The sequence below is a fragment of the Oxyura jamaicensis genome, chromosome 5 (genome assembly GCF_011077185.1).
Source record: "Oxyura jamaicensis isolate SHBP4307 breed ruddy duck chromosome 5, BPBGC_Ojam_1.0, whole genome shotgun sequence".
NCBI lineage: Eukaryota > Metazoa > Chordata > Aves > Anseriformes > Anatidae > Oxyura > Oxyura jamaicensis.
In genome coordinates, this window is record NC_048897.1 from 38126934 (window position 1) to 38154374 (window position 27441).

General features: G+C 36.3%; 1 protein-coding gene across 1 annotated transcript in view; it reads right to left on the minus strand.

The window, feature by feature from the left end:
• Positions 1-710: 710 nt before the first annotated feature.
• Positions 711-27441, minus strand: part of PPP4R3A (protein phosphatase 4 regulatory subunit 3A) — a 40098-nt gene continuing 13367 nt past the window's right edge. Inside the window, exons 3-15 of the mRNA XM_035328020.1 lie at positions 23387-23485; positions 20502-21119; positions 12273-12350; positions 12055-12171; positions 11437-11553; positions 10043-10174; positions 9848-9950; positions 8371-8529; positions 6978-7147; positions 5175-5317; positions 3678-3868; positions 2971-3197; positions 711-1569 (exon numbers count right to left, since the gene is read on the minus strand). Of these exons, the coding sequence (XP_035183911.1) occupies positions 1456-1569; positions 2971-3197; positions 3678-3868; positions 5175-5317; positions 6978-7147; positions 8371-8529; positions 9848-9950; positions 10043-10174; positions 11437-11553; positions 12055-12171; positions 12273-12350; positions 20502-21119; positions 23387-23485 (2268 nt within the window). The 3' untranslated portion in view covers positions 711-1455. The remainder of the gene's footprint in view (positions 1570-2970; positions 3198-3677; positions 3869-5174; positions 5318-6977; positions 7148-8370; positions 8530-9847; positions 9951-10042; positions 10175-11436; positions 11554-12054; positions 12172-12272; positions 12351-20501; positions 21120-23386; positions 23486-27441) is intronic.

A 27441-nucleotide genomic window follows, 5' to 3' on the forward strand; every position in this document is an offset into this window, starting at 1 on the left:
TGCAAGCAAGGGAACTGAATAAACTCCTATTTATAAGAAGCGCTGCCATCCAATCAAAGCCATCTGTAAAAGCAGTAAGGAAGCACAAACACTTAGTTTCAATTAATAACTAATATTATTTAGGTTTGGAAAAAGGGGAAAGAACGTAGTCATCGAGTTAGACCCAAAGTTTAATTGCTGTTTTTCAATCGAGTATTAGAATAACTTTCAAAAGATGGTATTCTTGTAAAGCATTTATTCTGCAACCATCTTTGATTCACTAAAACTGGTATTCCAAAGGGAATCAGAGGTTTTTAAAAAATACCACTAATGCCATTTTCCTTCAGCTTCAATTACTCCTTTTTTATTTTTGTAAGTCAAATGAGTCGATATATTAGTATTCCTAAATCATCCATCTTGCATTTCGATGAGTTAGTCTACCATTATAATTACGAAATTTCAGTCTCTTTGGAATACTCATTTCATATTTATATGTTTGTATTTTTGACTCCATCCTATTTCCCTGAATGTTTTCTCAAGACAGTTGCTGATGTAAAATTTAATATAAAATATTTAGTCACAAAATAGTATTGCTTTTATGCACACTGTGGTAAGATTAAGATTTTTTCCAATAAAAACTATACCATCTTCCATAAAATCCTAAACATATTAAGAATTGTGATGCAGAACAAAATTACACAGGGTGAAACAGGTACCAGCACAACAGTGAGATTATATTACATCAAAAAATTTTAATGGTCCCAAATATATACTCAACAACTAAGCATACACTCAGGGGGGCAAAAAAAAATTATGACACAAAAGTGACCACATCTAGAATTCCACTCAATCTTTAATCAAGAAGGGACAAACAAATCCCCCACCTCCAAAAAAAATTCTGCAGTTTAAAGGGCAAAGGGAACAGATTAAAAAAAAAAAAGAGGAAACTTTATATTCAGCCCTCCCCCGTAGAGGTTTTTAAAACCTGTTGTAGCTTGACTAAAATGTTCAGAATGTACGATTTCAAAGGCAGGTCTCTTTTATACAAAGAAACTGCTGGCATTCTTAACTAGTGAAGAATTATGGCAAAAACCGCCTTTTCTTCAGAAGTCTCATACATGGTCCAAGAAAGCATAATTCTGATTGTAGCAACTGACCAGCCAATCCAGAGTTCCACTAACAAAACTCCTGCCCTGTTGGCTTTTTTTTTTCATTTTTGTTTTCCATTTCCTTCCCTGAGAAAAGGGCAACGTGTGGTCCAAGCTGGAGAGCTCAAAGGCATTAGTCTTTCCCCTAAACAAAGTATTTCCTCTTCTTCTGCTCCTTTGAATTGGCACTTGATTGGCAGAAATCCATTTGTATAGGTTGATCTGTGTCACACACAGTAATTCACAAAAGATTGCTGCTTTGTTGTGGGTTTTGTTTTTTGGAAAAAATATCCGTCCCTCAAATGGTAACGTTCTTCAGCAGTTGCCATTATGATGACTCGAGCTTTGCTTTCTTTGACAAAGGTAAAGTTTCCTCCTTATCTTCATCTTCATCATCCTCTTCATCATCATCAGGATAATCTACAAGCCCAACAAGGCCTCCCTACAAAGATGGACATAATTACTTTAAGAAAGCATTTTATATGTTGATACTTTCTACTGGAAAATGATGTTTACACAGCATATTGTCACTACGGATACTGATTCATGAAGTTTCGGATAAAATCAAACAGAACAAAAAGAAAGCCTTCAGAATGAATGAAAATGACATTGTCTGAAAAATATTTAAATGAACAAACCCAAACTGGGGTTTTACCTATCCAACGGGATAGAGATATTTCCAAATAGAAAGAAAATCCACAGATTTACTTAGTTTTGCTAAGTATACACTGCAGCTCAGTCTGTAAAGATGCAAATTTCTTTCACCAAGCATAGCTGACTGCAGCAACATGCAATCTGGAAGCACTTCAGAAACAAATACAGAACATCCTTCAATTTGAATTTTCAATTAGGATCCTTCCACAAGTACAGTCTGTCTTCAAAAAAGCTAGCTAAATGTTAAGTAATTTAGGTAATTTATTGTATATAATTAAATGAATAAGGTATACAGGTTACATAATTTACACAGCTTGGCAACTGAAAATGAGGATAATCTTGTCATATTTAAAATTCCCTTGCATTACAAATAGACACAAATTTTAGGATTAGGCAGCTCTAGACCCATGAAGAAGTGTCATCATCTTCAAAAACTTTAACTACAGTACGCTGCGATTTCTGAAGCTTAACCAGGATTTGACTACAATGGCAGTTGCCGGTACTTTACTCAAGGATCACGTTACTTATGCAGTTATCTAATGACAGACATCTAAAATAGAAAATTGCAGTCAACTCTATACCAAAATGAAACTCTGTAAAAGAATTACACACATTTTGTACCATCACACATAACACTGAATATATTACACATAAAGTAAGAGGATAAAATAATTATTGGAAAAAAACTATTCCAGCAACGTAGATTCTAGTTTGTAAATGCAGCGTTTTTTACAAACTATGGTTGTTTATAAAAACAGTATGTAACACTGAAAAAACAGTATGTAACTGAAAAATGAACTTATGCCTGAATCCATTAACAGTTTTTCAGTGCACTGCATGTTCAATGTAACTTGAACATTTTTTGTACCACCACCAGCTGAAAATTGGAAGCTAATATTATATGCAATATGCTCCATATGTAAAGACTCCATTTCAGATTCAAGGAATGACACTGACAGCAAGATGGTATAAAAACTTTCTGGTGAGAGTTTGGGCGTAAAAAGAGCTTGTTTGTTCTTTTTATATACATGTCGGACCTGAAAAATGCTAAACATCAGAGAAAAAGTAAGCACAAACTGTACAGTCAATTACTGCTTAGTATGTCAGAATTCACACAAACTTCAGAGGTGCGCTAAAGTAAATACCTAGTCTGTAACAATGAAGTCAACCTATGTCTGTTCAAAATTACCTTAGTTGTAATAGCTGCCATCTGAGATGTGCTTTTAGAAACTGATCCTGGAGACCCAGGCGACCCTGGGGATCCAGGAGAACCTGGGGATCCAGGCAGATTACTTGCAGATGACTGACTGGTAAGGTTGGATTTCGTCCCACTGGAAAAGGAAAGCTTGAAACTTGGGCTCTGACGACCTGAAAGGTTAGTTTTCAGAAGAACTTCCTTCTCTTCACTCTCTTTTACTGCAGGGAAAAAATAAAAACCAAAACCAATGCAACATTACTGAACAAAACATTTTGCTGTGTGGGAAGATGCTTAATACTATATGCACAACTTGAAAAATAGAGTGATAATAGATTTTTTTTTCATACTTCTATACCACACCTAGCAGCTGTTGTCACTGGCCAGGACTGAACACTTTTACCCTACCAGTGACATCACTTGAACATTTATACAGAAAATGTTAAATTATAAGCTTAAAATAAGACAAAGGAAAACCTGACAATCAGCTAAGATCATAATTTAAACGCTTTAAGAAATAAACATTTTTGAGTCATTGTGCTTTTACAGACAACAGAACTTGTTCACCAGCTGAGTGTAACAATTTCAAAAACCATGAGCTTAAGTATAAATATATAAAAATCTTTTGTTGCAGTAGGACTAAAGAACAGCAGTTATGGCTCCTGTGTAAGCCATCAGGCATTATTCTTCTCATCACTTACATTTTTTCCTCTCCATGAATTTACTTATAGGGTCCATAATATCTTCATCATTTTTAGTTTTGTCAGAAGGGGGCACCACCGCCTCTCCATCTTCCATATCATCCTCATCAGTATTAAACCACATTTCCTCCTCATCTTCCAGGGTTCTTGCATCCCTTCTGTATCTGTGGTTTCTCAAAATGGAGCGCATGCTGCAGAACAGTAAGTTTTAAAACTTTTGATTAAAAAAACAACTCATATGATTAACAGAACTTCTACTTGTCATTTACACAGACAGCTTACAGAAATAAATATTGTAGGGCAATAAAAATAGCATCTTTAATACAGCAAATCATTCTTCAATGTGCCTGTTTCTTTGTATTTTCAGTGCAAATAACATTAAAAACTTTTCTTTCTGAAGCATCAAATAACGTATAGAATGCGCAAATAGCACATTCAAACTGTATCTGTACAAAATTCTGCAGCTTACTAGCACCACTGTTAAATGTTACTTTAATAACGTCACTTTAGTGTTGTATTCAGGCTTGGTGTAATAGTTTACACTCATAAATAAAAAGTTGTAAAGGGAAGTTTAGAAGCTACAGACTTTTTTCTAATAATACTCCATAGTCCATCAGCATTTGGGATCCAATGTCTTTAAAAAATAGGTATGTTAAAAGGACAGTCATTTCTTCCTCCCACATCCACAATTTATGGTCAACATCAGTATTTTGGTATTCTTAAGGGCCTTAGATACAAAGTGTTTTCCCCCCCCCCCCCCCCCCCCTTTAATTATTATTAGCTTTGGTCTATCTTCACCCCACCTTCCTTTCCTCTTACAGAAGCAGCAGAATGCTAGATGTATTTTTAAAAATAAATCTAATTCTGAATAATTCCTTTGCCAACACTATCATCTAGATCTATATAAGCAGTACATCATTGTTTAAAATTGCATTTAAATGAAAGTTCTGTTCCTAGTGGAAAACTGTTACTTCTGTGGCCCACATAAAAAAAAAATGTTGGCCTCCCTGGGTGAACTATTCAATTGTTGAAATGTGTAAGCAGATTGTTGTTATTTTTGCATTTTTATTACTTCAGTTTATTTCACTTAGGACAGGACCTGTGACAGGGCTTGCACAGCCACTTTATAAGATGTAGGGAGAAAAACTGAGTCTGGTTGAGGTATAATCTTCTTGAAGCTGTAGATTTCTACTGGATAAGCTAATAAGACACAATGATACGCGATCACTAAGTTCAATTTAAACCAAGTAAAGACTCTAATGTTTTACTTCTTATAGCAGATTGAAATCACTGAAGGAAGTGACTGGGGGTTCTTTCCAACACATGCATTAAAGTAAGAATCCTGGGGTTTGAAGTTCACAGTTACTTAAATGATAAGCTTAGCTGACACAAGTCAGAATAAATATGTCACCTGTAAAGAAAAAAATACTATACTAATACTTTCAAGACATCCTAGTATGACTAATCAGGTATAATTTTAACATGTCTTCAAGTTACCTGTCAAGTTTTGGATTATCTTGTCTTTCCCTTTGTTGCTCAAATCGTAGTTTCAGTCCTTTGAATGTCTGCACATAATCCACGTCTTCCAGTGCTTTCCAGTAATTTTCAATGACATGAGCTGTTAATGATTTTATATCTTCCTGTAGGAATGAAAAACCATAAACTGACTTATTTTTGTTCAAGTGAATTTAATTCTTAATACAATATTAAAAGTACTGAGACATTATTTTTAAAACATTCCACAGAATGTTTTAATGTTATCAATATAAATGTTATCAATATGTTATATAATGTTATCAACATTTATATGTTGATAGATTAACTGTTACCTGTTGTAACCAATAAAGTAAAAAAATATATGTTCACAAGATATAGACTTAGCATTCACGCTATTTCTTTGCTGCAAATGAATTACTTATGGAAAAATAATTATGCAATGTGTTTGTTTAGGATGAGAACAATGAAGGTATTTTTCATCAGAAACTAACATCAATTTTTTTCTTTGTGGGCACACAATGCCAGTCAAGGTCCTGTGTAGAAACCTGCCAACTTGCTTTTTTGGCTATTTCAATTGCTTGTTACAGCTGCCCAGAGCCACTTCTAAAGAGTTAAACCTAGCACAGGTCTGCAAACTAGCGCAGGAAAATTGCTCTTGTGTGTGGTGTGGCTTTTACAGTGCTGCACAGCCACTGGAAAATACTTCAGAATAAACACCTGAATTACCATTTACTAAGAACAAAAAAAGCAACATAAATCTTAAATGCACTGATTATTTTCTTTTTTGGTTGTATGCTCAAAGGTCAACTCTTTTGGATGGTAATCTATCAGTAATAATAAAAGTAATAATATATATATATATTTAATTTTGCTCTCCTTAAAACTAAACCTTGAGGAAATAAAATTGACCACAGTGATTTACAGATAGCCAGGAGTACTCTGGAAATGCAACCTGGGTATCTACGTGATAAAGAGGACAAGAAAATAAAAGATGACTTATTTTCCCATAGAATGAACTACAGAATTAGTACACAATCCCAAAGAGTACTGAAGGACCACAGCACCAAATTCAGGACCAAGTAAATTGACAAAACTTTTTCATAGCTTCAAAAACATTTTAAATGGTTTTTAAATGCAAAGAGGAAAGAGGACATCAGCACTGAAGGTGTCAACAGGTAACAAAGCCTCCTTTTTCCCCCACCCACCTACTCCACCTTGATTGTGTGTGCTTGCTTGCCCCCACTTATCACATTTATAGGTTGTACAGCATCTTGTCAGAATCTGGATGAAGACAACAGTAAGGAAAGAGTACTTACTGTGCAGACAGCCAAATTGGCCTGAATATTTTAAGAGACTCCCCATGGAAAGGACTTTGTAGCACTCCATTAATAAAAATCAAAAAAGACAGATCTCTTTCTGATGTTTCCAAATTCTTTAGAACTGACATTACAGAGCATAACTATATTTGATGTTTTCATAGTAGTAGTTTCAAATGACATTCCTATCTTAACATACCCCACTCAATCTGCATGGTGAAACCTGAGCAGGGCTGCTTTTACACATCTGTACACTGAGAATACACTGAGTATTAAGTGAATTTAATTCTGAAGTCATGGTATGACTTGAACATAAGAAAGAACAAGTATATAACACTGAAAATACTGCAATGAAGTTCATTTAAATATAGCGTCAGATGGTCATATCATTATGAGAGCATAATTCAGGGCACAAACAGAAAGAGAAGTCTACATGAACTACAAGATGAAGCAATACATTAATTATCTTCAGCATAACAGCACTTACCACTCTGATAAACTCAAACATCTCTATTATGGCAGAGTTCATCAAATTATAACGGGAACCATTATTTAGAAATGCTTTGACCACAGGTTCAAACAAAAAACTTTTCATTATGTAACGGTTGTAGAATTCATCCTTTAGTCCAATTATCTTTCTCTTGAAACGGAGGGCACCTGAAACAGAAATGTTATTAAAAGCTATGCTTTTAACATTCATAAATTTAATGAAAAAAAAAAATACTTGGTATCAGGGAAATTTGCAATCTCAGTACTTTTATAGCACTACATTATTAGGACCAGATTTTACATTCAGATATTCTCTGCTTTACAACAGTCTTGACCATAATGCTGAACATTACTTGTCCATTTTATTATAAAGAAATCCTCCACTGTGATTCTGCAAGTCAAACCCCCTCTGTTCATTGAAGAAATAATATACTACTACTTAAATATATTACCACTAGCTTAAAGGTGTAGTTTTGATTTTTGAAATTACTTATGGCAAAGGTGAAATATTTTCTCAAGTGGACTTGGTAAATTTGCTTATCGTTGCTATTACTCAAATATAAATTTGATTGCATTTAAGTAAGTTCTGTTTGATTAGGATATAAAGTATCTCATTTTAAAATTTGTAAACAAGATCTTCATACACACAGTAAACCAAAGATTTAATTTACATCACGTTTAAAGCTCTTTCTGAAATCCTAAAGCTCACGAGTGAGTATGTGAATATCCATGCATAAGTACGAGTACAATCTTGCTAGAAGACAGTACGTTCTGGTTAGCAACCAGGTGGATGTGAAACATGATTACGGAAGGATTCCAAAACCAAATGCTCAGGTAATTCAGTTACAAAATGAAAAAGTACTTCTTACTGTATAGTACTCTCAGTCAACTTCAGACTTTGTTTTGCACATGCACAACTGAATCTTGGAAAAATCTCTTCCTGACCTCCAGAATTAAGCCATACTCCTTTGCTTTTACTGTGCTGAACATAGTCAGGAAACTACTAGTGTTTGAAGAGCAACATGCTGAACAAACATACTGTTCAAAGCAGTCATCTAACTGTATCTTCAATTAAATATCTCTTATGATTTCCACTCAAAATACATCAAAACTTCCAATGATTCTCTTAGGATATTCAATAATATTTTCAGTTCATCTCCATATTAAAGTTAAGAAAACTCCTTGTACTTCTTAGAAAAGACATTCATAAATGCAAACTTACTTACTAACTGACATCTATAAATCTGTATGAGAAACACGGAGGATAACAGTAGAATTTCTGTATTCAGTCACAAAACGTCTCATCTGTGAAGTTTTCTTCCAGCAGAATGAAGATATGCAACAATTCACATTCACAAAATACTACTTTATTCTTTAGTGTTCGAACTTACACAATGCCAAGAAAGCGTGCTTTGAGGCCATGAGAACAAGTACCCTTCGCAGGATGTCTTTGTTAATAATGTAGTTCTTTATGTGGTAAGTATGGTGTTCTACGCAGAAAGTTAGCAATTCCAGTATTAATGCCAAGAGCTGGGCTGTCTGAAAATCATCTATAATAAAACCGAAGCAAAACCAATTAAACATATCCAGGATATTGCTTTCAGAAGCTAACTTCAAACATCCAACTGCAGTCTGGTGAGCATTTACAAGTTCTTCTGTTTTCCCACAGATAGTTTAGGGAATACGAGAGAGAGTATGTTTAGTCTTTATAAAATAGAAATTGAACAAGCCTGTTACGCTTTGGATATTTTGTATTTGTACGCCTATGGCAGGAAATCCTCTAAACTGTAGAAACAATTACATTTCGTTTGTCTTAAATCAGCATCTAAAGATTCAGACTGTACAGAACTTTACACTAACAAAAGGTTAGGTCAGCTCTATTTGACCAAATCTCATTACGATGTTCACACGTCTACAGACATACCATAAAGAATATCGCCCTACACCCAGTCCCTTAATAAATTTATATTAAAAAAGTTATCCATTGCACCTTTTAACAAAACTAACATTAAAGAGAAATATCTCAGCCTCTTTTAATACTTCTTGGACAAAGTCATATCAGTATACAGAAAAAAGTAGCTCAAATTCTGCTTTTACGTAGACAGAAGCAATAAATGAAACGCATTACATTTAATCTTTTTTAAAAAGCAGTACTACCTTTTTAAGGATACTGCCAGATTGTTGACCACTAAAGAACACAATTATTTTACGTAGAGATTTATTATTTTATCTCACTTCAAAACCATGTTGAAGCAAGTTGAGATACATGAGATTAATTTAACTAAGTCTTTGAAAATCTAGACAGTTAATTACAAGTTTACAGCACGTCTTTTTAATGTATGTACCATCTTTTACATCCATTTTGGATGTGCTTTAATATCAATGAACAGTATTGCTGCTAATAGCAAAAAAGTAGTTATTCGTTACTGAGCTTTGCTGTCCTACTCTGATCTAGAAACAATGCCCTTAAATTCAGCAAGGAATTTTGACCCACACCTTTCTCAGGGCTGCTTCTGGATCCTCTCTAGTAATTCCTGACCTTAAAATCACGTGCATATTTTCAAGTCTCTGTCACAGAACAGCCCCACGAGTTATTCAAGACAATACAAATGTTTAAATATTTTGCTGAAGTTAAAACTGCAGCAAGTGCCTTTCACTTCTTAAGTTGATCTCTTTGCTAAATTTTATACTTACAAATTATTCAAACAACTAATTCATGATTCAGTAATTTACTTTGAATTATATATCATAATCTCAGGTTCTCTCAGAAGACAAAAAATATCCTCTGATAGTTACTCTGTTCTCAACATCAACAGCTTGTCTAAATTCAACAGCCCTTGCTGTGTCCAACATCCAGAGTGGCGTTACCTTTGCTAGGCTTGTCCTCTGTAGTATTGGCCAATAAAGGGGCTGTCAGAACATGCATACAGTGTTTGTAGAAGAAACCCAAGAACTCTGTCTTTTCTGTTTTCTGGAAAATTAAAAAAACATATAATATGCATGTAACATATCACAAAATGCCGTAAAAGCCCAATGTCATTTTATTTGAAGGTATATACTTACATTAGCAGTGGCAAGCATATTTTCTGGATCAACTAAGGTACGAAGCAAACCCATGAGTAGCACTGCCCCTCCAAGTTCTGGATCCGTGTCACAAATCATGTGTTCTATAATGAGGTTAATGAGTAGTATATCCTAACGGGGAAAAAAAAAAGATCAGTTCCAATGCCACTCTCCACAGAAGAAGAAAAAGCCTAGGGGAAGCAAGTTAACTTTACATTCCAGCAACACATTCTGGGCAACAGTAAGAAGGCAAGGAGCAAGGTTCTGAAACTAAGAATCTTTAGAATTTAGTTGGAAGGAAAACTCCAGAAATAAAAAGTAGAGAGGCAGATACTCAACAGTTCCAAAGTTCAACTGATTTCTTGAAGTGTTTTCAGAGTACGCAACTTTAAATATGTATCTCCCCCCTTTAGAATACATACCAGTGTTTTATTTCCATGAACATACAACAGTAAATTTTGCTGTGCTATTGAACTTGATGAGATTATTTTCACCTAAAAATAACCCCACCATGTGTTTGCAGAAAACAAGAATAACATGTAAAAATAGAAAATAATATTTACATTTAGGAATCCCTACACTAAAGTTGCTGGGTTACCGCTGTCCCTCATAAAAGAGGACAGTCATCCAATGCAAGTGGCTGCAACCAACAGCCCTATCCCCAGTATCTCAGCTGCACTTGCAGAATATAAGGTCCCAGCTGCCCCTTTCTTCGTCTTCCAGCACAAAAGTAGCAGCATGAACTGTTTCCTGTCCTCAGCCACGCTTTTGGCAGATACAGGAAAATATATTAACTATCTCCTCTGTAGAAAAAGCAGCACAACATTTTTTCTCCATTGATTGTTACTTTGAACTACCCTTCTTACTAACAGTTGTATGCTAGAGTTCTGTGTTAATCATTTACTGAGGATCTCCAGGAAATGCAAAATTCAGTTTGAAAAAAAAAAAAAAAGTGTCCAGAAACAGTTAGGATCATAATTCAATTTTCCATTGCGTGTGATAGAAAGCTGAACACAGCAGGTTCCTTATATGTAAATTAAAATATGTGTCCAGGCTAAGATCAAGACTTAATTTTATGTTTTGCATTTTACGGGGGTCATCAATCAAAACCAGTTTGTTTTGCTTGTATGGCTGCTAATGATAACACCGTAACACCGGTTTACAATAACTTCTTTTACTTTACACACAATGGATTGAAAACATAGAAACAAGCAACCAATCATTTCACCTGACTAACAGAACTTCTAAAAATGTGGTAGTTCACTGGTCTGTAAGCATATGACTAGATTCCATACTTCTTCAGGACAAGGGTTCACCTCATTAGTAGAGTTGTAAATAAGAGCAGCAATTTCAGAAAACAACAATACACACACTTCTGAGGAGCCGTTACTTACATCGTCATTCTGCTGCGCTTCCTGCATGACAAACTCTCGTACCATGGATGGGTTGTATTCAACTAAATATGAGAATATATCAGTGGCTGCACTTCGTACTTGTGCATCATCCATACCCTGGAAAGTCAAATACAGTATTTTTTTTCCCTTAAAATACAGGTTTCAAAGGAATGAAAATCAGAAATCAGGTAGCTTTTAATTCCCATTTACAAGAAGTCATACCTAACTATTGCTGAAACTGTATTCCAAAACTGATTTGACTCTAATCTTTTTCCTGTACAAAGCTACTGGGGAAAATACATTTTATGGCTCTTCCGCCTGTTGGTTTATTTCCCTACATTCTTCCTTAATTGTACACCAAAAAGCACATAAAGATGGGAGTGTGGATTAAAAAACAAAATATAAGAATGCCAGGGCACTTACCGATGTCATATTGTAATTGCCTTTAAAGTCTTAAAAATATATATTTTGAATGTTCTGAAGCTCAAGGTAAGACAAGTCAAATGAAGCCAACACTTAAGAAACCCATGTGACTGATGTTTTGCATACTTACTTTTTAAAAAAAACTCTCTGGAGATAAATAAAATTGTTATCACAAAGAAAATTGAGCTGACTTACCAATATGACTTCTAGTGCTGGCAGTATGCCCATATTTGACAAGGTTTTGAAAAACGCATCTCTGTTTTGAGGTTGCAGTGTTTGAGAGAATGCACAAAACTCTTTCAGAAAATTTACCTGAAATAGAGAAACACCACACTAGTTAGTAATTAAGATAAAGATATAGGTGTCACTTTGTAGTAACTGTCCCTTTCGTGTATATTTTACACATTTCTTACCAATTCCTGTCTTTTCTCCTCATCTGTGGCTTCATCTGTTAGTTGTGCAAACAAGTCTGTCAGAAATTTTTCATCTTCCTACAAAGGCAAAACAATACCATTTGTTTATTTGACAATATCAAAAGGCATCCAAGTGTAAAACAAAGTTCTTCTAAACCATGCCTCCTGCAGTTAAAAGAGAACACACAGTTGCATACTGTATTTAATCACACCAGCACAAACTTTCTAATTCATTTTTCAAACAAATTAGTATCAATCTTGTTTCTCTTTTCTCTGCCAATTTCATTCGGAGTTACGATGTATCTTAGGTGGCCTTTCAGCTGACTTCTTTCTGTCTTCTACTGCCATCCTCCTCATTTTACCTATGATTCTCTAATTCCGTCTCCCTTGTAACACATTTCTCTCGCTAAACCACACTACAATACCCTTGTGCTTCAAATGTTGACCTATCTTGATACGCATGATACTCAGTGCTATACACATTTATTCAACTTTGGAACATCAGAAACCTTTGCTGCAGAACTACACAAAGGACATGATGAAGCTGTCTAATAGCAGGAACAAGGTGAGACTCCCCAGTGTTCTGAAAAGGGTAAATTCTGAAAACCAAAACAAAGTAACTGTTCCTAATGTATACAGCATTCAGTGGGTGGGCATTCTGGCTGGCAGCTATCAAAATACATTCAATTCAGTTAATTTTCATGCTGCTGTAGTTTAGCAAAACCACAAACAGCAGCCAGCACATTACAGACATGTATCTTTAGAACAGAAGAAACAGCAATACTTAGCTTCTCATCATCTTTACAGTCTTAGTTATAACATTAATAAAACAGAAATGAACCTTCCCCTATCCTTTCCCCAGTATTGTACTGTAATAGAGTGCACTTGCTTGAAAAAGAAACCTTCACATGAGATCCAAATAGATTTTTTTAAAAGCTGCCAGAATGTTGAGCTGTTTTGTTATGAAGTCAGTAATGCCGCACGCTGTTTTGTCCTTCCCAAAACCACAGTGCTAGAAACTCAAGTTGCCTTGCTTATGTTTACATAGCACAATGCAGAATCGTGGAAGCACTTAAGTACATCCAATAAACTTTCTTATATTGAAAATTTTCTAGGTACCTCATCCAGGCAGCCTTGCAGAGAAAATGAGTACCTCAGTTCCGATGGCACACCATGCTAATGCAGCTCTAATGCCTTCACAACCCAGCCCAGGATCCCCGCGTGGCACTGCACAGCACAGATAAACCCAGAATAGGCTGGCACGAGCCGCTACCCTACAAGGCATTTCACCACACTCTGTGGCAAAACCTATATTTAGGGCATGCCACGTGTTTCCTCTTGTTTTGATGCTGTGCTTTTCTTCTAATGGGACCCAACAGTCTAGTGACAACGAACAAAGCATGATTCCTGGATGTAATTTCAGGTGCTAGTGCTGTGACTACTTCAAAAGCAAACGAAGATAGAAAAGGCCTCATCTGAAGTTGATTGAGAAGATCACTCTAGAAGGTCAAGCCCTGGAAATCTAAAATGTGACTTCCAGGTTTCAGCACTCATACATGTTTAATACAATTAACTAATAAGGGCTGATTTCAAGAAACAACTTCAGCTGTGAGGAAAGAATTCAAGGATGTTTGCTTGCTATCCAGCTCTTACATGGCTGATACATCTTGTGATCTATTATTTAACTCTTTAGACATGAGAGCTAACATAACTAACCTACAGTAGACATGTATTTACTCAAAAAAAAAGCGTATGAACATTTCTTTCAAAGAACGTGCAAGTTATTCTCCTTGATTAGCAGTACATTTAAGAACACTGCTATTTTGATCTCGATGTGAAACCAATTTCATCTATCAGAAGTATCAATAAGATGAATGCTTATCCCCAGCTGTGCCGCATAACCCCATTTCCATCCTTAACTGTGAAAGGAAGCTTTCACCTCCCCGATAAAACCTGGAAGTAAGTTCAAGTTAATGCCACAAAAATACTTCTGAATTATCATTGAGAGGGGAAAAAACAAACAAACAAACAAAAAGCTTTTCCCACACCAATGTCATCTCTTCCAGATTCCATTGAATACCTCGTATTTTAAATGAACAGCATTACCTGAAACCTCAGCACAGCTCTAATCTCATTTGAAATCAGTGGAATTAAGATGGCAGTGAGTGACTGGAGTCATCCCGCCTGACAAACTCCTTACAGGGATAATACGCAGGAAGTGGTGGTTATCCCAAGAAAATAAGGACAAGCTGTTATTAACTCTGCCTTTATGTCTTAGCCCTGAACTGCAGGTAGGTGCAGCCTCATTGCAGACACTTAACAAAAGGTAGATAGGTTGTTACTGATGGAAAAAAATCTCTCATTTACAGAAATCTTGCAAATGCAATGAGCATTCAAAATACAAGACTCTCAAGCAGTAAGATTACTGAGTAGAGCGCTGTGTCTGAAGTTACACTCTTGAACAACACCACCACGATCTATGGAAACGCACAGGATGAGAGCAAAGTTCATGTTTTATAAGTCACAAAGCACCAACACTGAATGCTACAAACACACAAGCTTAAATGTCTCCTGCTTTCTTTTTTTTTCCAACTTGGCAAAATGCCTCAAAAATCTGTCTGCGAAGTAAACGCAGTACAAATGCAGAATTCCTTGCAGTTTTGGCCTCTTAATGCAGACAAGTATTTGTATATATATGAGAAGCTGGCAAAATCATCCATGTCTTCCTAGAAAGAACAAAGATAGCTTACAGAGTAATTATACAATCTAGCTATATATTATCCCCACGCACAAAAATTATTACCTATGCAATACTTTAACTATGCAGATGCCAAACACTAGGTATTTTCATCTATGCTTCTGCAAGACCTAAGTACATACTGCTAGGATTTCATACATTTTCATGTTCATGAATTCATTTATGAATTTAGAAACAAGAAAACCTACAGCTCACCAAAAAATGCAGTATTTACATTTGTGAATCAATTTCAAAGCACTTGTTCTCTTCCCAAAAGGCATTAAAAACATTAGTCTAAAATAGGCTTCTATTAAGAATAATTAATTACAGACACCTCGTGTCTGTGATTGCACATAAATGACAAATACTAGCCCTTTCTCAAAATATCCAAGAAAATCAGCAAAGCCTAAGCTGAAAAAGAGTATACATTCCATCCTATTTCCCATCTCCGTATTCATTTTAGTCAGAAATAATGCTTCAGCCCAGAAATTAAAGTTTCATTAAATGTTACCAGCAAACAGAAACTTACAGTTTCCAACGTGCACTCCTTCCTGCTACCACACCAGAAGATTTCACAGTTTAAATTGTTTTTGTCTCTTTTATCCCAACCTGTCTTCCTACACATGCTTTCATTTGCTATCACTGAGCTATTTCCACTTGAGGCAACATGCTGAAACAGCAGCAGGATCCACCTGATCACCTCTGGAGCTTCTGCACACATCAAAACCCATTTTCTTCAGTGAAGACATTGCCCTCAGAAATGAGTAGTATGCACCACTTGCAAACTTCTTTCATTAAGACATTTCCCACAGCAAGCGACATTCTCTCACGCTTTACTGCAAGGTAAATTTTGCTGCAAAGGAAATCTCCAGAGTTTCTCCTGAGCTAACTCCTGCAAAACAGCCAACCTGCGGGAGATGTTCCAGTCCTCACACATGTGGGCAAAACTGCCTACACGCACTGCCACAAGTCTTCCTCAAAACCACCCACAGATAATTCACATGTACATCCCTGGGCTTCTGCTAAGAGGAAGTAAGTCTCTGTAAAGCCACTTTTAAAACGAAGAACAGCCTATTGTTATATAAATCTAGTAAAACACAGAGATGTACCTACATGATTTCAATCTTTTAGTAGACAAAAAGGAGGGGTGACTATCAGCAATATGATTTCTGTGTTTAAAGAAGCTGACCAGCAATGCCATGTGATCACTGCTGTACTAGGCACACACATTATTTTAATATATACCCAATTTTCCCTTTCCACTCTCCAGCTTTCTGAAAACGTAAGACTCTAGCCTCCAGACAAACTCAAAGTAACCCTAATACCACTCTGTATCCTGGAAGATAAAAGCACCACAGGATCTTGCTGGCAAAAAGAACATGCCAGAGTCAAGGGGATAGAGGATGGAAGGAAATGGTGTTTGCTCACTCTATGGCGCAGTTTTGCAAGTTTTTGGTTTTTTAAGAACTAGTTAATAATACAAAGGGAAAGAACTGGTGGCCTCCAGTGCAAACATTAGTATGTATTTTTTAAAATTGCAAAAGAGCGTCATATAAAGTAAGAAACACCACTTACCTGTCCCACCCCCACTCTCAGAACTGGGTGAGCTCCATGTTTCAGCAAGGCTCCTTGGTGGCTATGACATCTCAAGACTAGAACAGGCTGGACCCCAAGCACTGAGAGCATATTAGGAGGGGCTGAAATTGGAAAGAAAGGTTATACACCTCTTTCACATCTTCTGTACAGTGAATCGTATAACCTGTCACTGGGTAGGTTTCTACAGCAGCCAATTCTGCAGGCTGGAAATGCTGGTGTCATGGGTTTGTTATCCATCATGACCAATAGTATCTAGCATAGCAAGATCTTGATGAAGTTACTTAAAATAACAGATCTTAAGACAACTACATCACATATAAACTAACCTTCTTTTCTCAGAAAAGCGCATCAGCATAAGCATTTTATAAAGGTTATGGGAAAACTAACCCTAGCGAAGATGGAGGGAGGAATACGTTCATAACCCTAAGTACCAAAGGTGACCAACTCTCTATTCTTGGTGCTACCACAGAACGTGCAAGCTACTTACCTACCAAAGAAAGCAAAAGGGAGCAGCTATCTTCCATGACTAGAGAATATACATCTCTCTTTTTTCCAAAGAGGTCCAACACCTCTCAGCCAGTGAATATGCAGCCAGAATGAGCATATTTTTACACAAACCTCCGAAGGTTTGTGAAATTTACAGGATTAACTAATTATAACTGAAAAGCTGACCTTAAATGGAGTCCCATTTGGACACCAAATGCGTTAAGTAGAACAGAGGAGTAATTTTGAGTAAAGACAACTGGCCTGTCAAAAAGCATAGGACACGATCTGCAGTCTTGTACAAATTTCTAGTCACTTTTCTGTAGGTAAGTTATGGTTGAGTTAATCTGAGATGAGGGTATCACAAAGTTAACATGCAGCCTGACACAAAAAGGGCCCTTTCAGAACTTATCTTTTCACGGTGGAGGTAACAATTTTTCTTCTCCTTTCCTTTACAGAGAGAAAAGAACAGAATACAAAGCAGCCCAGTCGTATGCACAACAGTTGCATGGCACAGGATACAAGCTGCTCATGGGGAAGTCTTTACTTTTAATGCAAGATGTAAAACTTACTGAAGACATAGCTCTTCTGTCACACCCTCAGTCCCAGACAGAAGATCTAAAGTCAACAGCAGAAGCACAACAACTTGTATGACACATCAACTAACTTAAGAACTTGAGACTCATCTGTGCCTCCCAATGAACTACCACAATGCATCCCAGAAACTCTTCAATAATGATGAAAAACAGCTTCTTAAATACACACAGAACGTTAGTGAGCACCAGGATCTCCTAAGATCTACAGCAACAAATGCCAGGAACTCCAACTTTAAATCTGACGTGAAATAAGCTCCCCCAACCCCTCCCCAGAATATTGTAATACAGCCAGCTACAGATATACATATCAAACCATGCACTAAAAGAAGAAATAAATAAAGAATTAATTATAGAAATGAAATCAACAAAAGCAATCTTTTAATTTGGTATCATAATATTACTTATTCTGCATAAAGGAATGAGGACCAGTGTCATATATTTCGTATAGGGACTGTGAGAGTGGAGAATGGAGAAAGGAAAAGGGAGAATGAGACTTTAGGGGACAGAGATTAGAGAAAAGTATAACCTGACACACTGCTCTATAAATAAATGAACACATAAATGACAGGTAAGTAGGTTTAAACCATGGCTTACAACTACACTATGAGAACCTGAAAAATTAACCAAGCTTTTTAATCTCTTCGAAATGTAATAGCTTTGTAATTTGTGATATCCTCTTTTAATTCCCTCAAAACCAAGAATTAACCACCAAAGTTTCTGTCACAGTTCCAAACAGACTCCTATTTATAAACTACGCAGTCCCTGCTCAATGCTTTAAAAGCTGTACTGTGAAATGACAAGCAAACACAAAGTACCAGAGGATACATTTTATTCCTTGTGTGGTACCACTCTGGGCTCCTCCAATCTATAGAAAGTGCTTGAATAATCTGAGATATTTATCTTACTTTGAAAGTTGTGCAATGCTAGTTCTTGTGGCTCCACCACACATGGAGTACTCTTTAATCTCAATCACAAACAGCAACAAAAGTAAGATACGGTTCAGAAACTTGCAGCCACACAAGAAATGAAAATCAGATCGGAGCTGCTATTTCAGCTGTAAACTGCAACTGACAAGTTTGGCAACCACACAGAACCTTGATATTCTAACCCCAATTTACCCTACCTCTGTCAACCTAACGCTGGTCTTAAGAGAGAAGGGAAAAAAGGAAACTAATCAGTCACTAGTCCTTTATCAAAATACCTCAGGATTTCTAGCAAGCATGCCCTTACTGATTTTGCAGCACAGGTGCCCTTTCTAGTTGCCCAGTTTCTACAATCTAGACCCCCCTCGGTATCAGCCACGGACACCAAGACTCTTGGACTAATTATTCTCCTCAAGCCAACATGTATCATCCCCAGGACTTTACTTTTAGCAGCCCGAGCAAAGAGGTCAAGCTATTTTAGAGACACTAGTCATACCGGATACTCGAGTGGAAACACCTTAACTAAGAGCTCTTTCCAGCACTCTCCAAGTCAGGCCTGTGTGCTTCCGCTAACCGGCCACTCCACAATTAAGGCTTTCTGACTGTTTCAGGCAGGCACCTGTTGTGATTTTGATCATCAAGGACACACATACAGATAGGAAGAGGCCTAGTAATATTTAAGATGCCTGAGGTGTTCTATGTGGCCTCCAGTGGCTGCTCCAGCAGGCGATGGTCTTTCCACAAGGCACTTGCCTCAGCCACCAGGCCCAGGCGGCTGCCTCGTGTACCTGGCCGCTTATCAACTACTCCACTTGGGGACACAACACATTTGAGTCCAAAAGACTGGGTTCAGTAATTTCAGCATCCTGATCAACCGAGCGTGGTGGATGAAAAGTCATGAGGCCTATTTTTGACACTCATTTGCCACATGAACTTCCAAAAGTCTTTTTCACTCTTCTTACCATGAAATTAAACAGTGTGCACACTGAGATTCAACTGAAGATTCAAACAATTAACTTCATCAGCAGCATCTACCATTTTGTCCATTACTCCAGATAAGACCACTCCTACAAAGATTATTTGTTCCTTAAAAGTTAGGAGAATTTCAAGAACAATAATCAACTTGTACATACTAAAATACACGTGCTGCAACAATTTGCTGAATTTGTTGAAATTTTTAAGAAGGTCCTAGTACAAAGATCCACTACCTACTTCTGCACACTTCAGGAAGTTCATGGGTTGGTGCAGAATACTTAACACATGTAAGTAAGAAATCTAAAGCATCACTTACATATAATCTCTTCACGCTTGAAGTACAGCGTACATTGTGGAAAACTAGTAATTTGACACAGTCTTATTTCTGGACTTAGAAGAAAAACTAAGAAAACATTCAAGCACCTATGGGAGTGTTATATTCTGAACCCGCACTTTCCAAACAACTTCCTTCCTTAATTTCAAAATTAGAATCAGTTATATCCTGGCATGAGATTGTATTTACGAAACTTAGGTGAAATAATTTGACCTTTATTTTTTATTTTTTTAAATTATCTTTAACTGTAGTGCCTGGAAATTCCCCCAATACAAGAAAAAAACCACCCTTCAAAATGCAAACAGTACTATTCATTTTAAACAACCCTACTGAGGATTCTACATATTTTAGCTCCACATAAATAATCAGTAACAGAGAACCTAGTCCAAAATCTGGAGTTTAAGAACATATATTTAACAGCTCAGCACTCAAATTCCATGCCTTTTCTTTACGTAATAGTTCAAAATGACTTTCAGAATCACAGAAGCGAAGGATCCACTGAAGCACCTCAATCTTCCCAAGAAATATTAACAAGCTTTCTCTGTGCAAGCTCAAATAAAGAAACAGCGAAATTGTCAAACTTACCTGTAACATACCAACTATTTCCACTTTATTAAAAAAGATGAAAGAATGAAGTGTTGATAGCATATTTTCCTCAAAAACTGAGGGAGTGGGTAGGACCATATCTTGAATATACTGTACTCTGTATGTCTGATGTATTTTTTGCTTCAGCTCTGGATCAGATATAGGAATCACCTCTTTAAATTTTGCTGTTTTAGTCAGAAATTCCCTGTGTTTCCGTGACTGTGATAAAGATGGATCATATTCTAGGCATCCAATTACGTCCATTATACATTCCTCGGAAAACATGACTTCAAAAAGTGCAGTTCTGTTCAAAAGGAAGATTCCCTTGATAATTTCATATAAGTGGTGTAGTCCTTCAATGTTCTCCAAGTCTTCGCACACGTGAAAAATTTCTAAGAGCTTCTTAATATAGCCCTCATTTTCCAGTGCTAGTGCGAGTTTTTCACGACGTAACGGTGAAGGCAGTGAAGATGCCACAAGTTCTGCAATTTCTTCTAGTCGACTTAATTCACAAGAAGGTAATTCAAGACCTGGTGATGACATATCATCAAAACGTTCTTCCTCAGATTCATCGACGAGGTCCTGAGTAATGTCGACAGAAGGATCTTTGCCTTGAACCTATGGAACAAGATGTTTTCAAAAAACAGAGTTTAACATTTATTACTATTACAATGCTTTTTAAAAAATACTTTTTTAAATGTCACATGCTTTTTATTTGTATGGCCAAACAGAAGTGCAAATACACTTTTCACATCACGTATAGCTGGTTTGGAAGATAGGAGATAATGAAAAGATTTCCTCAAACAGAATGCTTTACAAAAAATACTTCTACATTAGTTATTCAATTCTATTTATTTTCTATAAGTAATGGGAAGAATATTTGTTAATGTTAATCTCAGGTTGTCTAACTGGTCTTGATGCTTCTCAAAGCTTCTGCAAGCTCGGACTGAAGAGGCCAGTCTTGACAAAAATTTGCTGCTTTCAGTACTGAGAGCCACAAGTCAAAATCTGTTATCGTGCACTTTTGAAATACTCAACAGAGGCACAGAATCCAAAGCAAAACCTGCAAAGCTCTTAAGAATAGAAACCCCCAAATCAACATTTACAAAACAGTAGTGAAAATCTGGAGCTGTCAGAAAAATAAGGCAAAGGACCCGCAGAGGGACCTCTAGAGCTACAACCAGGAAACTGCGCAAAGTACAGATTAGTGGAAAAAACTGAGACAGATGCTTGGGCACCAGAGTGTTTCAGCTTTAATTACATCTTAACTGTAGTATCTGCTTGGAGTCTGATGTGTCAAATGCAGCAAGACAGTGCTTGCTGCCTGGAAGGGTGGAAGGCACTTTTTAAACTCAAAAACCAGCAAAAAGTCTGGGAGAAATAACTCTCCATGGATAACAGCAAGTCTATATATGTCAAAATCCAGAATGCTGTTAAGACCCACTTACTGTTCTGCTTCCACATCAGCAAGCACTTCCAGTGTAAGTGCTATCAAAGTTTTCCTTTTAGAAAAAGCTGTAATGACTGAGGAAGCTTAAGATCTTTAAAGTACACTAGACAAAATACAATAGCATGGCCTCAAAACAGGATGTAAAGAAACTGGATTCCTACAAAAATACTAGCTCTTTATTTAGAGGCTGAGGAAGCTGGGTTTCTTATCTGGGTGTTTCCCAAGCACAGAATTTCCCCTTTCCCCCATTTTTTGTTTCTGTCCCCAACTTTTGGTCCTTTGACTACTACAGTTCTTGGAAATGTTTCTATACTTATATACGTTAGTAGAGAACTGTTGAAAAGACTCTTGAGTGAAAAACAAACAAACAAACAAACAAACAAAAAACAGGATCTAAACACATGCAATTTTGAAGCCAGATTTCTTTTGCTTTATTTCTGAAATCAATGAGAACAAGCTACAGAAGACAGAGTGAAGAGAATGGTATGTTTGTTAACAGCACAAAGAGAGAGTACGCAGGGAAAGAATTCTTAGAAAAAAATAGAGAAATCCCACCTAATGTACAAAAAAAAAATTAAGGAAAGTTGCAAGGCTTGGAATTAAAAAACAAAACAAAACAAAAACAACACTTGAAAAATTGAACTAATATTTGTGAATACATTGACTAAACTCTTCTGGGTATTGCTCAATAGTTAATAATTGACAATATGTTAACAATGCTGATTCAGTAACTATATAGTAATCCAGTCCTAGCAGTAAAACTATATATAAACTGTTTGATTTCTTTAAACTGTAAGAATTATAGCTCTGAGAGATAAAGAGCTGTCTCCAACTATCAAATTATTCTTTCACACCCTGACAGTCAACAGCATGGTGTCATATTTACATGGAAAAAAGTTCTCTGAAGAAACTCAACATTCCTCTCACCTGAAACAGAAGAATGAGATAAGAGAAAGAAAAGAATGAAAAACAGAGAAAGAGAAATATGAATATGATATAGTCAAATCCATAGGAAATACATTCTAAAATCAACTAAGAGCTCATGCATTCTTCTTTCTACAATACAACTTTGGAAGGAATTTTTTTCCCTTCTGGCCAACCAGAAAAAAAAGTTAATTCTGAAATTAATTGTTAGGAAACTTTTTAAGCACTCATTTTGGAGAAAAACTTCCTTGGGAGGTAACAGAGCTATAAAATTGTTTTGAGCAAAAAGACCTGGAAAAGCTCCAAAAAAAATCATAGTTTATGCTCATATCAAAGTTTGAGGGGAAGGAGAAAGTTTTCAAGTGAAACATGCAAAATTTGGGGAAGGTGGAAAAGAGGGTAGTTTTGTTTCCCCTTTCTATAGAGATTCACCTCCTAGAATGGCCTAAAAACTTCAAACGCAAACATTAAGATGATTTTGATGTCTCACACTTATATTTATCAAACTTACCTGACATATTTTTTCCCATATTTCATCACAGCCTGCTTTTTCTTGAAAGCTAAGTGCCAAATCATAATTTTCAGCCTCAGACCACACAATCAAGGTATCCTTTAAAGACAGGAAGAACAGTTTCAGGCAATGTATTTAAGATTTTACAAACCTAAACAGTGTTTAAAAGAGTAAATTTTTTAAATAAGGACAGCTTGATACTTAATTATGACATGACAGTTTTACAATACAAATGTACTTCACACTTCATAAGATTTTGATACATTCTTAGATTTTTAGGATTAATAACACTTCTGCATAAATCAGAATAAGTTCCAAAATAATATGAAAGTTTTGGTTCTTAAATCACGTGACCATAAAATTGTTAATCTTATAAGGCTAATCTGTAAGATGTACTTTCACCTCAATGCACCCTCTGATAAAACATGGTAACAAAAGCAATATTTTCCTTTTCTTTTTAATGTGTTTCAATTAGACCACATAAAACTGCAAACTTTTGTAGGATCCCACTTACAATCACATTCTTGATTTTTTAATAGGCCCTAGGAAACCTTGTGCTAATGCACAGACCAGTTGCCTATAAAGAATCCCCAGATGCCTACAAACTTTAAACAAGAAAGATCCTTGAACACACACCCAGTTAATGGCCTAGAGTACGCGCACTGATTACACTGAACCACGCACACCATTTCTACTCATTCCAAACTACAGTTCTGAAAGCAAGTTTGGCCATAGATTTGCAGAAGTTAGTGGAAAGAGTGCTTAGCTATATTTACTACCCCAAAACTTACGCTCTCATCTACTTAATGGAGTAGGCCAAGGTTTTTACAGAGCCTTCATACTGCATGCAAAACCACTATGTAGAAGTGGAAGCCAAGCTGCAAACAGCAATGTCACACACTGGCAGGGTACCTGGTGTGCTGTTGTTTTACAGACAGTTCACTAAATAATTGTTAGAATTACAAAAACAAAACAACAAAAACAGAAATGGGAATACAATCTACACTATTTATACATTGCATTAAGTTTTATTTTCAAAGTCTCCTGTCCTCCTCTAAGAGCTAGCTGAAAAAAAGCCACATTAAACATACGTAGCCTCACCAAATCACATCATTACAATTAATGCTAAAATGCGCAGTAAGGCAAGAGACATGAACATTTTCTACCTATACTTCAATGAGAACCACAAAACAGACTCTCCTTTGTTAAGTACAGATTTTGTTTATAGTGATTATTCCTAAAGGAACTAATTTTAAATACTTGCAAAAGCACTCTAGGTTGCCAGGTGTTTATAAAGACTGTTTATTGTTTAGGCTTAATTTATTTCAAATATCAAATGAACACTGAAAATAAAGAGAAAACGGACATTTAATTTCAATACACACTTACCAGAAAACTCCTCATACTAAACTATAAGCTGAACAGCACCATCACCTAGCTCCAGCAGGAGTTCAGTCAAGCCATACGATCTAATCAATTTGCCATTACCAGCGCAGCTGCACGGCTTCAGATGCACTAATGCATTTACCTTGCCAATGGCAAACAGTTTACACTTTCCTTTCCCAAAGGGTGAGGAAGAGGTGGTACAAAAAAGAAAGGGATTTAGGAAGACCACCTCCAAAATACAAAAGAAAGAAGGCACAATTAATAGTTTCTTCTCTATAAGACAGGTCATGGTACAAAAAAAAAAAAAAAAAAAGACCATTAAAGGGGTAAGAACAAAACTCAAGTTGTGTCAGTCACTGAACACTGACATTTCTTTAGATACGTTAATTCCACCATCTTCTAAAAACAGCACGTACCTTACTGCTGTATGCATCAGGATCAAAATCTAATACACACATCTGCCATTAGTATCTACAGTACGGTACTTTTCAAGACCAATCTCTCATCAGCTTCCCACTGAGTAATGCTTTCTTTTATTTAAAACAAAGCCCACTAGATCTTACATAGACCCTAGCAGAAGTTGCAACACTCCTATCTAATTACATTTTCATTCAAGTGAAGGATTACTTGTTAGATTTCTAAGTAGGCCATTTTCAAAAGATCAAAACGTTTTTCCTTCTCTACAAAGAACATGACCAACAAGTAAGGAAATTACTAAAGGAAGGCAAATAAGGACAGTGATATTTAAATCAACTGCTGCAAGTTGACTAAACAGAGCCCCTAAGTTTCTGAATAAAATCCAGCATTGGACCAATGCTGATCTGTCTACTCTGAGAAGAGCTTGGATGGAGGAAGGCAGGCACTGGACGTGTGAAAGGGAAGACACACAGGTAAAGCTGCTTCTGGAAACTATTGCCACAGATGGAGAAAAGCGCATTTGGCCCCAGCATAGCAATAGGTTTTTCTTACACAAGATCATCTATTATGATACACGGAAGTTCAAGAAGTATTTTTTCACCTTTACAAATTCTGATATTTTTTTTCATTTCTTCTTTGGATAGTGAAACTAGAAACAGCTGGAAGAAGTTCAGTAGCAGAACAATAATCTTCAAATTCACTTTGACTTTCACTATTAATATTAGAAAAGTATCTTCCAATTGCCAACATTAAGACTTTCAAAGTATTAGTTATTTGTCTTATTAGCACATAAGGATTTCATATTATCAATTAGTGTCTCAACAGAATTGTATCAGTTGCTATTCTCTGGATCTTTAGTAAGAGGCTATTTGTTTCTATAGCCTTTCTTGCCCCAAAGGGCTTTTAAAAAGAGAGCATGAGAAAGTGAGAAAAGCCCTGCGCTGTTGCATAATGTACTATTCAAAGTTTAAATGTCACTTTCTTAATCCCATGAAGTATGTAATCATCAGGAAAAAGAGCAGTACAAAACTTAGACATGTCCTTTAAGGGAAGTGACAGAGGGAAATTCTAGATGTACTTAAAAATCAAGAATAAAGTCTTTCTGCTTGCTTTATTTAAAGGAATCTTTCTGTGTTTGATCCATGGTCTCCGAACAGTGTAATCTAAATCCACTAACAACTCTGAATCTCTCAGCTATGGAATAGGACTATCCGTTGCTTCCAGAACACCAAGTTTGTTTCTCGCTACTCCGAAAAACATTTGACATTTTGTAAGATTGCCTCCTCCGTTCCAAGAGGTAACAAGAGTGTGCATAAATACAACTATTAATATTAGCTCCCAGTTAAAGATGTAAGGAGATGAGTTTTGAATATTGCTCCCCTAAAAACATAAAATCCTGAATCTTAGATCATTCATAAAGCAGTTCTGGCTTGAATGGGTCAACATATCCATTTCTCTGCATTATGCAGAAAATGTTATCCTTGAGACCAGGAAGTGAATGGGACTGACTGAAGTGAGTATCTAGAATTTTGTTTTTATCTAGCTTGTCATTAAACAAAATTCACACATGAACCTGCAGTATAAAATCCTAGCTACACTGTGTGATCTGAGTCTTAAATAAAGACCAATGTTTTACCATTGTAGGCTTTTGTACCTACTGCTCTAGGAGAATCCTAGCATTCTAACTTCTCACGTTTTTCAAGATACACTAGAGTTCTTGGCAAGATCTTCTTTTAAATACGATAATAACTGGGAAACTACTTATGTAGAGTTCAGTGTGTTATTCCGAGTATGAAAACCATTTGCTGCTTTGCAAAAATATTTTGACAATAGTGCCAGCTGGATGTGTCATCATTACCTTAGCCCATAGAAAATTTGCTGTTGCCCTAGAACAGCTTATATAAATTTGTCTTCTCTTTTATGTTATTGTTCATTATGATAGATCAAAACGAATCCAGAATTCTAAATTTTAAGCAAAGATTCTGAACGTGGCCTCTTTTCGACAACTCGCATTCAACAACCCCATAAAGAGGTACTTCTTTTCTACCAAAGGAGGTCAACTTTTTGTACTCTTACCCTTATAAACATAGAGCCCAAGTCAAAACTATTGAATCACAGTACGGCATTTCTCTGCTGCACATTTGATTATTGTCTGGATCAAGTCCACATAGAGAAAGCCGTGGTTGGTCTGAAGAACAGGCTGCTGGTTTTCAAGGAAGCACTCCTTGGTGCTACAGCTTTATCTGAGACTC